Here is a 14,887-nt window from a genome sequence, read left to right on the forward strand (position 1 = left end):
ACCAGCAGCCGACTGGCTACATGGGGAGGTGAGCTGGTCTAGTAGTCTGATACTTTAAGTCTTTCAACTGACCCTGTATTTTTAGCCCCATTTCACTTCCCCTTCCCTTCCAGAGGTTCCTGGTGCCAATGCGTCAGCCTTTGGGGGCAGCGGGGTTCTCAGTGCTAATTCAACTATGATCCCTCTGCTCTCTAGCCTCATGAGCTTCTGCCATTAAGAAAATCTCTTTCCTGTCATTTCAGTGGGGCCTCAGGAGCCAATGGACCTAAGCGTGTGACTTCAATGTACTATGCTTATGTTCAAATTTCTTTAAGTTAAAAAAGCATTAGTTTGAAACCAAACGATCATACCAGTGACCAAGATTTTCTTAAGCTCTGGATCACAAAGCATCTTTAACATGCATTATCTTCTTTGTGGCAGATGACAACTCCAACATACAAAGATTATCCTTTGTTTTATGGATGAGAAAAATCAGGAAAAAAAAAGAGGTTCACATACTTTAAAGCAAAAGGACAGCATAAGGCCAAATCTAGACAAATTTTTTTTTAAAAAATTAGAATTTATTAGAAATATTAAAAATCGGGAACTTGCATTAACAAAAAATTTCAGCAGCTCTTGAAAGATTGGAAAATGGGGTGACATGGCGCCCACGCACTTCCCGGGGTGACAATCACTTGGAGCTGAATCCCAGCTGCTCCTTTCAGATGGGGCCTGGGCCCCCCACCACCCAGCTGCTTCATCCAAGCAGCCTCCGTCCCTTGTTACTAGGAGGCATTTGAATTTGAGACCGGAAAGAAAGAAACCACTTTATTTGAAAAGACGATATGGAACTGAATACATATGCAAAAATAAATTGGTAACACAGGACTCTCCTTTGGGCCCCACCCAGGGTCCACCTCGTCTAGATTAAATGGTTACCTTGAGACTAGAAACAGGACTAAAGGGCACAAATCCATGCGGAGAATATGTATATTTTGTCTCCTTCCCCCCCCCCCCCCACACAAGTTGCGTATGCCTTTGGAAACGTGTCGATTTGTAAATCATGTCCGGTACAGCAGACAAATGTGCTGGGATGAAAGGAAATCACTAAGATAATGAGGGCACTTTATCGGGCTTGCTTCCCCCAGTTTGCATTTAATGATCAATTCCCACAATGCCTCAGGGGAGGGGAGGTGCAGGGATATTCAGATGCCCTGGGGTTGGGATTTTTTTTTTTTCATTCTTACATCCTTTATGGATGTAAGTCTGCTTTAAAAAAAAAAAAAAGAAAAGGAAACAACAAAACAATAGCAAACCTGAAAGGGACATGACACTCTAGTCTAATTTTAAATTTTATCCCTGGGATCCTCTAAATAACAGCAGCTTTCAAATCCTAGCGGCAGCTAGCTGCTAACCTGCACGGTCACTGTGAGAGTCTGCCTTTCAAAACCTTGGTTTCTCCATCTATGTCAGAAGGTACGGGACTATATCCCAGACTCTGCTGATCTCTTGGACCTCCACCTGCTACTTGCCCTTGAAGATGGTCTCTGATGTCTTCCCAATTGGGCTGGAATGTCCTGGGGTTCTTTGTCTTTTGTTTTTGCATGCCCAGAATCTGTGAAAAAAAAGATGCTCTAACCAGCTTTAGCAGGCACAAAACTAGGTTTTGAAGGTAGCATAAGCTCTCCTACTGGCTCAGAAAGATCTCAGCATCTTGCAGATTACTTGACTTTCACTGGTCCTCAATAAGCATTTGCTTAGCTCTCTATCCAAGCCATCACAGCCCCCTGGAAGAGAAGCTGGCTGAGTTAAGGCCATGGAGGTGGGTGGGTTGGAACTGGAGGACTGACATTGCCAGTCAATTCAGACAACAAATCATTGAGTGGCTGGAAGACTGAGAGCCACAGATCAGGTGCTGTGACTAGGGTTGGCTCTCCATTTGCTCACACATTTTTCGAGTGCTCACTCTGCTAAGGCACTGTGTTTTTGAGCACTGAAAGCTGAAAAACTGAGACAGCTTTTGCCTTCAGGACATACTGTAGAAACCCTTACTCAAGAATTAAGAGTCTGTAAGCTACTGCCTAGGCAGGCTGTTTTTGTAAATAAAGTTTTATTGGAACATCAGCCAAGCTCATTCATTTAAGTACGGTTCCTGGGTGTTTCTTCACTACAACAGCAGGGCTGAGTAGTTACAACAGAGACCCCAGGACCTACAAAGCCTACAATATTTACTATCTGGCCCTTTACTGGAGGTAAGAGATAAGTCACAATCAAGCTGCTTCTCGAGTACATTAACCATATGCAATTTAACTATATGCACTGCTTTAAAACACACAAACAAAAAACCTAACGCAAGCCAACTTCTTGACTGGGTAAAGGATTTTTTCTAAGGGTAATTCTGAGCCCGCTTGATTTTTTCCCCTAGTGCACACTCTGAACTTTGGAACCAAAGGTTCAAATGCTGGCACAGGTTCACAATTCCACAGCACTTAACAGTAATGTGTTGAAAGAGCTGTTATAATGGACAGATAAGAATGGTTTGTATGTCACATTCTGCTTTTGTTTTGTTTTGTTTTGATTTTTAAACACAGAAAGGCTGCTTTAGCACTTGGGCTTGATCAAAGCAGTGTTTTCTTTGCCTTGACACACCAGGTGAAATCATACTGATATTAAATCTTATTCCTTTTAAAGGGAAAGCTCATTAAATACAGAGCCACAGCCTGGCCCTAGGGAAACTACTGGAATTAATGAGTGCTTATAGTCCTTGCCCTCTCATCCTCAAACATCTTAGATAAATCTCAAGGGGCTGCTGCTGAAATGGTACTGCTGCAATTTACAAGAAAAGCAGCCCAGCTTCAAGCAGCAAATGGCAAGGACAGGGGGTGGGGAACAGAGCCTACATACGAAGGTCAGATCCTAAGAAAACACAGAGGGACACTGTACAAAGATACTTCAGTTACACTATGGATGCTGCCACTGAGATGTGAAGTATATGTCGGCTTGGAGGAAAGGCTCCAAATCCAAATTGCTGTTCTTACATGTAAAAGGTTTGAGGCGCACCCACTTCCACACTAGCTGATGGAGAAGTTAGAGGTAGTAAATGTGTGTATACAAAAAAATTAAACCTGTTTTATAAAGCCCACTGTAGAAAGCATGCTAAAAAAAACGGAATTTGGCTGTATTTCAGAAAATCAGTTGCATTCGGGAAGGAAATTAAACTACAAGATTAGCAAACGGTCGGTGTGCAGGCCTTTGCCAACAGCGGAAAGGGGCCTGGGTACCCTGCAATCTCACATCTACAGAAGGATGCCATCATGCTTCCAAATGCTCTGAAAAGTAAGGCTTTGCACTAAGTCATGATAATACACATCCCATAGAAAGCTAATGTGCAACTCTACCTTCCTCATCACAACTCAGGAAACAAGTTCTGTGGGCCTGAGATTTCATTTCAGTACAGCCTGAAAAAGCTGGTGAGCCAAGCCCAAAGCCCAATTTTTTTATCCATAGCAGAGAAGCACGTTCTCAGATCTCATGACCAAAAAAAAAAAAAAAAAAAAGCTCAAAATGATATGTTGGTTCACTGGGCTGCTTTTTCAATCCCCACTCCCCAAGATGCTGCCCTAAGGGACAGCTGTAGCGTCTTCGTCAATAGCAAAGACATTTTCAAGAGTCAAAAAGCGAAATACAAAAGTTGATGTACAACACACTAAAAATACTTGCCCTTCCCCGCCAAAAAAAAAAACCCTAAATAAGTCAGTAAGTCTTCTTCCCACCCCCACCCCCGCCCCCATGTCTTAGCCCTTTTGCTTGGGACTGGCCGGCAGCGATTTTCCTGGCAAGCTACTCCTCCATCTGCGCCCAGGCCTCCTCCGCCTTCTGGTAGTACTGGTTGGCCAGCCGGCCCTTCATGGCTTCCATCGCTGCCTCGGCTGCCTGTGTGTACAAGTCACCTGAAGAAGAGCAAAGTGGGGCACAGAGAGGTGAACCACCTGTTGTTTTGCCAGCCCCGTGTCCCCCGACCCTTCCCTGGGAACAGCACACTAAGATTCCTTTAAAGACCCAAACTACTCCTTATCCCCTCACCCTGCGTGGAACCTGGGTGGGCACCTGATTCAAGCTTGGCCAATCAAAGCACCCTTCCCATTCGCACCAGGCCTTAGGAATTCCACTGATAGCCAATCAGACATCCAGACTTAAGCACAGCCAATCAGAGTAAGCCACCTCCATGAGCTCAGTGATTAGCTTAGTGGTGGGCGGGGGATTCCATTTGAGCCAATGAGAATCAGACTGAGGATTTTTACAAGACTCATTGAGGGGAAAGTATGAAAGGGGAAGAAATAAAGATTATAAACAGCCTTGTGTCAGTTCTGGAGAGGTTTTGCTTCCAAGAAAATCTGTGCAATGTGTACAAAAACACTTGGTTTTCAGAGTTTTTTTGGACTTAGAAATTTCAAATAAGGGATTATAGAATTGTATTATTATTTGCTTAGGTTTTTTTTTATATACCACCTTTAAAAAATTTTTTTAAACTTTTAAATTTAGGCCTGTCCTACAAAATCAGGAGTAACAAAAAATATGTGTGTGTGTGTGTGTGTGTGTGTGTGTGTGTGTATAAAACGTGCAGATCAACTGATGAATGGATAAACAAAATGTGGTATATCTATATGATGGAATATCATTTGGTAATAAAAAGGAATGACGCACTGATACCCATTACAACATGGGTGAACCCTGAAAACATGACACTAAGTGAAAGAAGCCAGATACAAAAGGCCACATATTGTATGATTCCATTTATATGAAACATCTAGAACAAGAAAATCCATACAGACAGGCAGTAGGTTGGTGGTTGCCAGGGTTAGAAAGAAGGGGAGAGGGGGAGTCACCGCTAACAGGTGATGGAAATGTTCTGAAATTAGATAGTGGGGATGGCTGCACAACATGATGAATATACTAAAAGCCACTGAACCATACACTTAAAAATGGTGACTTTTATGGAGTGAAAACGTCAGTTCAATTTTTAAAACTGCTGAAATACCAAACTCCTAACATGTAACCATTAAGATAAAAATGTTCATCTGCATATCAGCTCCATAAAGCTCCCTCCTAAGCCAGCACCATGTGGGCACACAGAGCCAGGAGGAATCTTTCTCCTCTCCAATGAAAGAAGAGACTCCAACTTGCGTCTTGCTGTAATTCCCTCTGAGACAGGAATTATGTCCCTCCCGGCCCAGCCCTGCCCGCCCCCAGGGGCAGGTCAGTCAGGCCCTACCTGATCTCTGCGGGTCCTTCTCTAGCCCGCAGCCGCCGGTGAACAGCATCTCAGCCTCCCTGGCCAGCAGCGTGTACCGAGGCTCATCTTGCATCCCATCATACTCACCGCCCTCGTCACAGTCTGTCGTCTCCAAGGCTGTGCTGTACCAGTGCAGAGCCTCTGGCCAGTCTTGGGACCTTCCAGGACATACAAAAGACAAGTTAGAGGTTTCCATGGCAACAGGCAGGAGGGCGGAGGCCCGTGAGCAGGACGGACAAGTCAGGGATCCCAGGGGGGCCACCACCTATGATTCACGACCCATAGTACCCAATGCTACCATATCTAAGGGGTGCCATTCACATTGTAGATTTATATATTAAGATAGCAGTCAATTAGCTTTCCCCAGCAAGATTGGTATAGTACACAATTTTCCAACAGATGATGTAGAGTATCTTGAGGAAGGGGGCATTTTTTTTAGTTTGTACAAAATCACTCTATGGGCTAGCATTAGCAGTAGCTGGGACACCAGCCAATCCGCCCTATGACTAAGCAGGAGAAGAGGTGGGTGGGGGAACCCTTTGCCAAGGCCTCTAGAACCATCCAAGCTAACAGCAGTCACTCAGCCCCATCTTCTGCTCTGCCTGTGCTGGCCAGCTCTGTCTCTCCTTCGAGCACAACATAGAGCTCTCCCCAGAATAGCGGGCTTCTCTCTCGGGCTCTGCCCCTCTACCCTCAACTCTTTTTCCCTACTATAGCACACGAACGGCCAAGCCCCCAAGGGCAGACCAGGTTCCATTGACATCTGAACAACATGAAATAAGAGCAAACAGGGCAGCGGGCTCTTTTTCTTGGAGTGTGCTAACTAAGCATGTGAGTACCTATTTATAGCACATCAGGAAAGAGAGATGCAGATAAGAAAGTCTATGGGCGAAATGTTCCAGGAGCCACAGCTCCAATGACTTGCTGGCCTCTCCTCTGAGGCCCTACCTGAGCTGGTTCCACCTGTCTTCGCTCCCATTAACCTCCCTCCATGCCAGACTGGCTGGGCCCCCTTCTCTACCCTGAACATGTCAGACCCTGTCTGCCCCTTGGCCTTTGCACCTGCTGCTCCCTCCGCTTGGAGCATTCACTCTTTGTCTTTCCATACCTGACTCCTCATCCCCCCAACCTCAGCTCATATGTCACCTCTTCAGAGGCACCACTCCCAAACACCCCATTTCCTACAATCACCTCAATCTATAATTCTCCTGTTTACTTATTCACTTGTTTATCATGGTTTCCCCTGGCTAGGACGTAATCTCCAAGAAGGCTGGAACTTTGCTTTGTCCACTGCTGCATTCCCAGGGCCTGGCAAATAGCTCAGCCTCCCTCAATGTCTGCTGAAGGAATAAACGTAAACACGTGGCTGGCTGGCATGGGGTTCAGGAGATAACACTGATTCCATTTTATTTCATAGAAAGGGCAAATCATTTGAAAATTATCGGTGACATACCCAACAAACTAGGGTTTTAACGGTGGACTGGAAGCCGCTATATTACGTGATCTCACTCTTTTCAGCTTTGACCCTCCCCGGTCTAGAAGGGCAAAGCAGAAGTGCCCCAAACGCATTACACGGGAAAGAGGAGAAAGGGCCTAATCTCTCCCTGCCCACCCCCACCCGACTCTACACCCAGCGGTCAGGGTGCCCACCCTGCCTCGGAATTTCCAATGACTTTTCCTTCCCGTGTTAAGTGGTAACTTCTGAGAAGGCTGAAACCACATAAATGCAAATTTGGGCCTACATAGGGCCCTGCCTTACCCAGAGCTGGCCCTTAATTAACGCGCCCTGAATGGAAGAGGCTGGAACTGCTTGGAATGAGGAAGAAGAATAAGAAAATGACTATAGTGGAAGCTATAAAAGAAAATTGTGATAGATTTAACTACACGAATATTAAAAAACCAGTTGCCCCAAACCCAGTAACAATGGTCATCGAGTGGAGTATGTGCCTCCCCTCCCCCACAGTGATCACAGCCATCCCTGAAAAATAGTTTTTTTTTTTTTTTTAAAGAGAAGCATATGCCTTAATATTAAAAAATTCTTAACGGGGTGCCTGGGTGGCTCAGTTGGTTAAGCGTCTGCCCTGGGCTCGGGTCATGATCTCAGGGTCCTGGGATCGAGCTCCGCATCGGGCTCTCTGCTCAGCGGGGAGTCTGCTTCTCCCCCTGCTTGTGCTCTCTCTCAAATAAATAAATAAATAAAATCTAAAAAAAATTTTTTAACAAATCAAAACCAAAACAAAACACTATCATCTCGAATAAAACGTAAACAAAAGGCATGAGGAGAAAACACACAGAGCAAAGGCTTCCTAAGGACCTTGGAGACAAATCTTCAGTGCCCAGCTCCAGCATGCCGGGCTCCCCCACTGCAATCAATGGGAGCCATACATGTTGGCATTTGACCTGACATAATAGTCTCATGCCTTTTTTGTTCACCTCCTCTCCACGCCAGTATAGCTGAGTCCACTGAGAAGCAGGCTGGTGCATAGTACACTGGAGGAGAGGGGAGAAGACCCGGGATTTGGCCCCGTCGCTTGCTAGCTATCTGACCACAGGCAAGTCCCTTCACTTCTCAGAACAAGTTGAGTCACCCATATATACTGGGGCTAAAAAGACCTGCCCTATCTGTGGCAGAGAGAAGCGCTGGTTCATTCATTCATCTAGTAAGCCAGGCCCCACAATAAGCGCTGGGATTACAGAGATGCAGGAGACCCGGCTCTTGCTCTCAGTGAGATAAAATCACAGATATGTGAAGGTACAGTCCAAATTGAAGGGGGCATTATTGTCATATAGTAGATATCTGGTCAGTTTTTGGGCTGCGTGATATGTAGTACAGGAAGGATGTCACATAGCGAGACATTTTAGACACTGAGAGCTGGATATGACACAGTGACAGTCCTTACATTCCCTAAACCCGGGGGTGGGGTGGGGGAGATGAGACCTTGACCCAAAGAGGCGGGAAGTTCCAGGCTGCTCCAACCCTGTAGGTGTGGACAATGAACATGCCCACCCTGCTCCTGTCCATAAAGCCATGGGTTCCTGAGGACAGGAGGGGTAGCTGGGACCCAGTGGGAGCCACAGGCCTGAGCAATGGGTCCCATGACCAGTTCAATTCCCCCAAATGATCTCTGCTGTTGGGACCTCTGGGACTTCCCACTGGCTAAGCCAAGGAGATGAGGTGAAGCTGGGCCACCCTCTCTTCCTCCCCCTGCAGAAACCAGTCCTGGCCCCTCAGCCTAAGGGGACAGCTAGAAAAGTGCCTGCACCTGAGGAGTCATAGCCTCCAGGAGACTCAGAACCATGCTGGAACTCACACCAGGCCTGAATCACCGCTGGAGCTCACTTCACTCCCTCCTCTCCCTCTCAGAAGTGAAAAATAATAAAAATAAAAGTAGAGGGGCGCCTGCGTGGCTCAGTCAGTTAAGCAACCGACTCTTGATTTCGGCTCAGGCCACAATCTTAGGGTCATGGGATCAAGCCCTGCGTTGGGCTCCACACTCAGCAGGGAGTCTGAGATTCTCTCTCTCCCTCTCCTTCTGCCCCTCCCCCCAAAATAAATAAATAAAAAATAAATAAATAAATAAATAAATAAATAAAATAAAATAAGTAAAAGTTTCTTTAAAAAATAATAAATAAAAATAAAAGTAGAAAGAGGAAACTAAAATTACCCTTAATCCTACCCTCTAGGGACAACCACTCTGGATCAAAAGCAAATCTTTGCACATAATGGCTAAGAGGTCCGTCATTTATCTCACACTGAATCTGCCAAGCACAGTGAGAATTACAGGCATCCATCTCAATTAACCCTCACACAACCACCCTGGGATACAAGTTCTTTAATTATTCCCATTTCGCACTGTGAAGAGACTGAGATCAGGGAGGTGAATTATCTTGTCCACAGTAGGAGACTGGGACTGGGGGAGCCGAGCCCGGAACCCGGGTCTGTGTTGATACTGAGGGGAAACCCCACCTGCAGCCCAAGATCCCACAGCTCTACCTGAGCGACAACCACAGTACCTGTCTGGGCTGAGGTTCTGCCCCGTGTCAAAAGCCCGAGCCACCAGGATCATGGACTGTCTGTCGCCAGCTTCAGCTGCCTTCAGTAAGTATTTGAATCCTTTGGTTTTATTCTCTTCTGTCTCCTGTCAATACAAACCAAAGAGGGGGAGAGAGACAGAGATGAGGCAGGGAGGAATGGAAGCTTAGCCCACTCTTTTTTTTTTTTCCTAAGATTTTATTTACTTGAGAGAGAGAACACACAGAGAGAAAGGGGGAGAAGCAGGTTCCCCACTGGGCAGGAAGCCCAATGTGGAACTCGATCCCAGGACCCCGAGATCATGACCTGAGCCGAGGGCAGACGCTTAACCGACTGAGCCACCCGGGCATCCCCAGCTTAGCCCACTCTTGCTCACTATACCCCATCTGCTCTGATTCCTCCAGAAAGCCACATCATCTCCTGTCTCCAGTAGGGCTCCCCACTTCCATTATTTAAAAAGTTCTTATTTTTATTTTTTAATTTAAAAAGTTTTTAACAGCTTTATGGAGATATAATTTACATACTGTACAATTCATCCATTTAAACCCACAATTCAGTGAGTTTTAGTATATTCACAGAATGTGCAACTATCACCATTACCAATTTCAGAATATTTTCATCAGCCCAAGAAGAAACCAAAACACCATACCCCTCCACCGTCACCTCCCAAATGCCCCATCCCACCCAGCCCTAAGTAACCACTAGCCTACTTTCTGTCTCTAGAAATTTCTCTATTCTGGACACTTTGTATAAATGCAATCATATATTACCTGGTCTACTGTAACTAGCTTCTTTAACTTAGCATAAAGGTTTTAATGTATCAGTGCTTTGTTAATTTTATGGCCAAATAACAGTCCATTGTATGGATATACCACATTTGATTCATCAGTTGGTGGATGTCTGGATTGTTTCCACTTTTTGGCTATTGTGAATAATGCTGCTATGAACATCTGTTACAAGTTTTCATGCAGTTGTGTTTATTTTCTCTTTTCCTTTTTTTTTTAAAGATTTTATTTATTTAATTGACAGAGAGAGAGAGAGAGAGAGACAGCATGAGAGGGAACACAAGCAGGGGGAGTGGGAGAGGGAGAAGCAGGCTTCCGGCCAAGCAGGGACCCTGATACGGGGCTCGATCCCAGGCCCCTGGGATCATGACCTGAGCCGAAGGCAGACGCTTAACCAACTGAGCCACCCAGGTACCTGTGTGTTTATATTCTCTTGGGCAGATACTAGGAGTAGAATTGCTGGGTCATATGTAACTCTATGCCTAGACGTTGGAGGTGCTGCCCAACTGTTTCCCACCGTGGCCGTACCATCTTACATTCCCACCAACACTGCCCATTCCTACCTGCTCCATGCTGCTCCCCCAAGATCCTTTCCATCGAAGAAGCCATAGAGACGCTTTTCAAGACCAAGTCAGGTCACAGTACTCTATCAAAAGCAGCTCTATGGCTTCTTACCTCACTTAGAGACAAATCCCAAACCCTCGTATCAGCCCACGAGGCCCTTCTCAACCTTTGGGCTTCCAGAAGACTACCAGCTGTCCCTATATCCATTCTCCTCTGCCATATTTTTGTCAGCACATGGCTGACCAGCTAAAGACTACATTTCTCAGCCTCCCCTGTAGCCAGAACCTGTATCGTAACACGAGAGTTCTATCCAGCCCCTCTGTCACACTCCGTCATATTTTTTCCCCAGCATATTAGAACAATGCCCGGCACAGGAAGTGCTCAATAAAGGCTAGTTATTTTTAATTCTGTTGGAAAGATTCTTATTTGTTAATTACGGTCTGTACTACAACCTTCCCCACCCGAAAAGTTTGCTCCATGAGAGCAGGAACCTACGACAGTGCCAAGTGTAGGAGACTGAGACTCTCAAAAACATGTACCAGGGGCGCCTGGCTGGCTCAGTCTTTTAAGCGTCTGCTCAGGTCATGATCCCAGGGTCCTGGGATCGAGCCCCACATTGGGCTCCCCATTTGGCAGGAAGCCTGCTTCTCCCTCTCCCACTCCCCCTGCTAGTGTTCCCTCTCTCACTGTGTCTCTGTCAAATAAATAAATAAAATCTTAAAAAAAAAAGAAAAAACCATGTGCCGAATAAATGAATGTCTTAGCAAAAAGAAGGAGGCATTGGAGAAAGTGGGTGATGGGCTTTCTAGAGCGCACAGTGGCTTCTAGGGCGCATGCCCATTGTTTTACTTGCTAAGCTATAAGCCTGCTGGGACACAGCTCACTTCCTTCCTGCCTGCCCTTTCCTAACCGCAAAGCTCTGTCCAACCCCACTCCTGCTAGGGGAAGCTGCCAGAGTCCATCCTCCAGAGAAAGGCCTTCGGGATGCCTACAGATGGGGAAACTGAAATGGCTTCTCAATCCCTTTACAAGGTTGCCAGGGTGTGGTATGTGTAAACAGCCTGAGGTCACAAAGAGACTTCCCCCCAGTCCTGGCCGCTCACCACTCATTCTGGGCTCCGAGATTACTCAGGCCTCAGATCTTTCTGAGCATCCTCTCTGTGCCAGGCTCGGAGGCGGATGCTGGGGGAACAGGCCAAAGGCAGCTTTATATTGGAGCTGGCTCTCCAGTCTCGTGCCAGCCTATTGTGAAGTTATCGAGAATTTTTTTTCTTAAAGATTTTATTTATTGTTTTAGAAAGGGAGAGCAGGGGAGGGGCAGCGGGAGAGGGAGAGAATCTTAAGCGCTCCATCAACAAGCCTGAGATTGTGACCTGAGCTGAAATCAAGGCTTAACCACTTAATCAGATGCATAACCAACTGAGCCACCCAGGCGCCCCTTAAAGATTTTAAGTAATCTCTACACCCACCATGGGGCTCAAACTGGCAACCCAAGATCAAGAGTCGCCTGCTCCACCAACTGAGCCCGGCGCCCCTCTACAGATCAGAGTTTGATTTTCTTTTTGGTGAAAACAAAGGGTTGGGGAAAATATTGATAATGCAGATTAAACTTTCTGTAATCATGACACGGTGACTGGCACAGGAAATCGAAGACACATTTCTCAGTATTTAAAACTATTACCTGATGCAGCAAAGTTGTTCATGTCTGACCGTCCTGTCACCTCTGCTCACGGCTCACCTCCCGCACTCTGCCTGGCTGACTCCCACTCAGCTTTTAGGTCTAACTCAGAGGTCTTATTCATCTGTTCTGCAAATGTACATGGAGTATGTACTGTGTGTCGGGCTTTGTTCTCACTACCGGGGACCCAGCTGGAACCTGCTATCAGGAAGCCTCCACTGACCCTGTGACACCCACTCGGGGCCCTTCCCCACCTGCTTCCCCCAGTATCTTCTGCTTCTCCCATCACACCGTGTTGTAATTGCCTGGAAACTGTCACCTTGTACTCATTCCTCAGGGGCAGAGCCCAATGCCACCAGTTTCAGCTAACCAGCAAGTGCCTAGCCCCAAACTGGTGCTCAGGAAGTTTCTGGGGCATGCACAAACCTGCAGGACGGGGAGGATGATGACTGAACCCCCGTCGTGGCTGGGTCCCCGCCACCCCTCACCTTCAGAAAGATGTCGGCCAGGATGTGGTGGGGCAGCTGTGAGCACATGAGCCCCAGGCCCACGATGGCCTCCAGCTCGCCCAGGTCAGCTGCGTGCTCCAGGTGGAAGACAGCTGACTCGCGGTCCCACTCCTCGTCCTTCTCGCAGAAGCGCCCACCCTCGTGGTAGCGCACCATGGCCAGATGCACCTGCCACACAGACCTGGGTGTTGGCCGGGCTGTCTGGGCAGCTGCACCCCCCGGGCCTCCCAGCCAGCCTGCAGGAGGAAGCAATTAGCGGAGCAGAAGTGTGGGCCAGGCTCTGGGTCAGTGGCAAGAGGGCTCTGAGACGGGCATCGCTGGTACCTTCCCCAGGATGGACTTCCCAATTTTCTTCTCAAGGTCCAGAGCATTAAGCCTTTGCACTTCCAGGGCCACGGCGGAAGGTCTCGGCAGGTGGAGGCGGGAGGGGTTGAGGAGATTCCATTTCTCTACGCAGACCTGCAGGAGAGAACGGGGCCCGGTTTACCGGCCAGGCAATGAGGGGCGGGGGCGCAGGTGCCATCACCAGCTGTCGGCCGCTCCTACTGCACAAGCCTGGCTGGCAAGCGGCAGGGAGCAAACCCTTAAGGTGTCAAATCTTCTTGGACAAACACGGCTCCATTTCTAACCCCTCAAATCCTGCCACTTTGTGGGCGCTGAGGGAATATCATAGCACAAAGGCCAGCAGACGTACTGTGGCAGTTCAAAGTGTTTCTCTCTCATTTATCGAGCAGGCTTTGGTTGGGGAGGTTGGACCCTAAGCTGCCCCCTTGGCCTGTGACCCATACAAAGCACCAGAAAAGTCTGACTTCAGACCCTGCAGCAAATCCACTCCGCTTGCCTCTGTGCATCAACAGGATGCTTTGGGGAATGGGTTTTGAAAACACAACATGTTCCCAGCTAAAGACACTCTCTTCCAAAGGTCCTTGCAGGACAGAGCCAGGTAGCTGCGTGTCCATGTGTGCTAAACATCCTGCCGCGTACACGGCATCCCCCATGACAAAGACGGTCCCGGCCCAGAATGTCAGCGGCACCATGGTTGAAGCACCCTGCTCCACACCACGCTGAGACCTCGTCCCATGCGGTAAATAAATAGTGCGTGGTGTAGATGATCTGCATAGAAACACTTGCCGGCGAACCTGGGGAAAGCTGCTTAAGATCTCGGTTTTCTCATACACAAAATGGGGATGAATAATGTTAGCCTGTCTCACTAGGTGGCTGCAACAAGTTAACTAATGCTATGAGGTTATGTGGGCATTACTTTGACATGTGAGCTGTGGTCCTTATAACCTGCCCCTCCAGGACGGGCTCTCCTGCTCTTCTCTGTTCCTCTCCACAGATGCCCCAGGGCCCCGCCCAAGCCAGAGGATCGAAAAGTATTTGCCAAGAGGATTGGCTCCTTTGCAAAATCTTCCTTTAGCTGGTGTGGGAGGCGCCTGGGCAGGCAGCAGTGACAGCAGAGAGGAGCCGCGGAGGCTGGAGAAGGCAAGCACACAGCCATGACAAGGATGCCTCGGGGCACATTACCCGTCCGGAGCTGCCCAGGCTGTCTTCGTCTGACTCGTACCTCCGGTTACCGTTTGAGTGGCCCTGAGGGAGGAGGACAGGATGAGCCACAGAGCGGCTCTGCCTCCCAAGAACCGGTCCCCACCTCCCCTCCAGGGGAAACCTCTTAGGGGACAGGCCCAGCCCCCCTCACCGCCCCCCCCACCAGGGGACCCTCCTCCCAGGGACTCTCCTCCTGAGGGACAGGACTGTCCCTTAGGAAGGGCAGCTGGAACTCTCATGTGCCAAGCAGAGAGGATGCTGGGTAACAAGCAGGACTTATGTGCTGGTGTGCCCACAGCCTTGCCCTCACTCTCTCTGTGTGCACAGACGGAAATGAGTCAAAGGCACAGGATCATGGCAGACGAGCTCCAAGAAAACCTCCTTCCTCTTACCAAAGCTCCCATGACAGTCTTACTTGCAGTAACAAAGCTGAGACCAAAGGGTTGCCCGCAAGACTGGTGCGAAGGCTCAGACTCAACTCTGGCACATGGCAAAAGC

The 14,887-nt window shown here is 48.0% G+C and overlaps 1 protein-coding gene across 1 annotated transcript in view; it reads right to left on the bottom strand.

Moving 5' to 3' along the window:
• Positions 1–792: 792 nt before the first annotated feature.
• Positions 793–14,887, bottom strand: part of EEF2K (eukaryotic elongation factor 2 kinase) — a 60,379-nt gene continuing 46,284 nt past the window's right edge. Inside the window, exons 13-18 of the mRNA XM_027611747.2 lie at positions 14,369–14,431; positions 13,166–13,300; positions 12,821–13,009; positions 9,287–9,411; positions 5,252–5,430; positions 793–3,929 (exon numbers count right to left, since the gene is read on the bottom strand). Coding sequence (XP_027467548.1) covers positions 3,820–3,929; positions 5,252–5,430; positions 9,287–9,411; positions 12,821–13,009; positions 13,166–13,300; positions 14,369–14,431 — 801 coding nt within the window. The 3' untranslated portion in view covers positions 793–3,819. The remainder of the gene's footprint in view (positions 3,930–5,251; positions 5,431–9,286; positions 9,412–12,820; positions 13,010–13,165; positions 13,301–14,368; positions 14,432–14,887) is intronic.

Source organism: Zalophus californianus, chromosome 10 (genome assembly GCF_009762305.2).
Source record: "Zalophus californianus isolate mZalCal1 chromosome 10, mZalCal1.pri.v2, whole genome shotgun sequence".
Classification (NCBI taxonomy): domain Eukaryota; kingdom Metazoa; phylum Chordata; class Mammalia; order Carnivora; family Otariidae; genus Zalophus; species Zalophus californianus.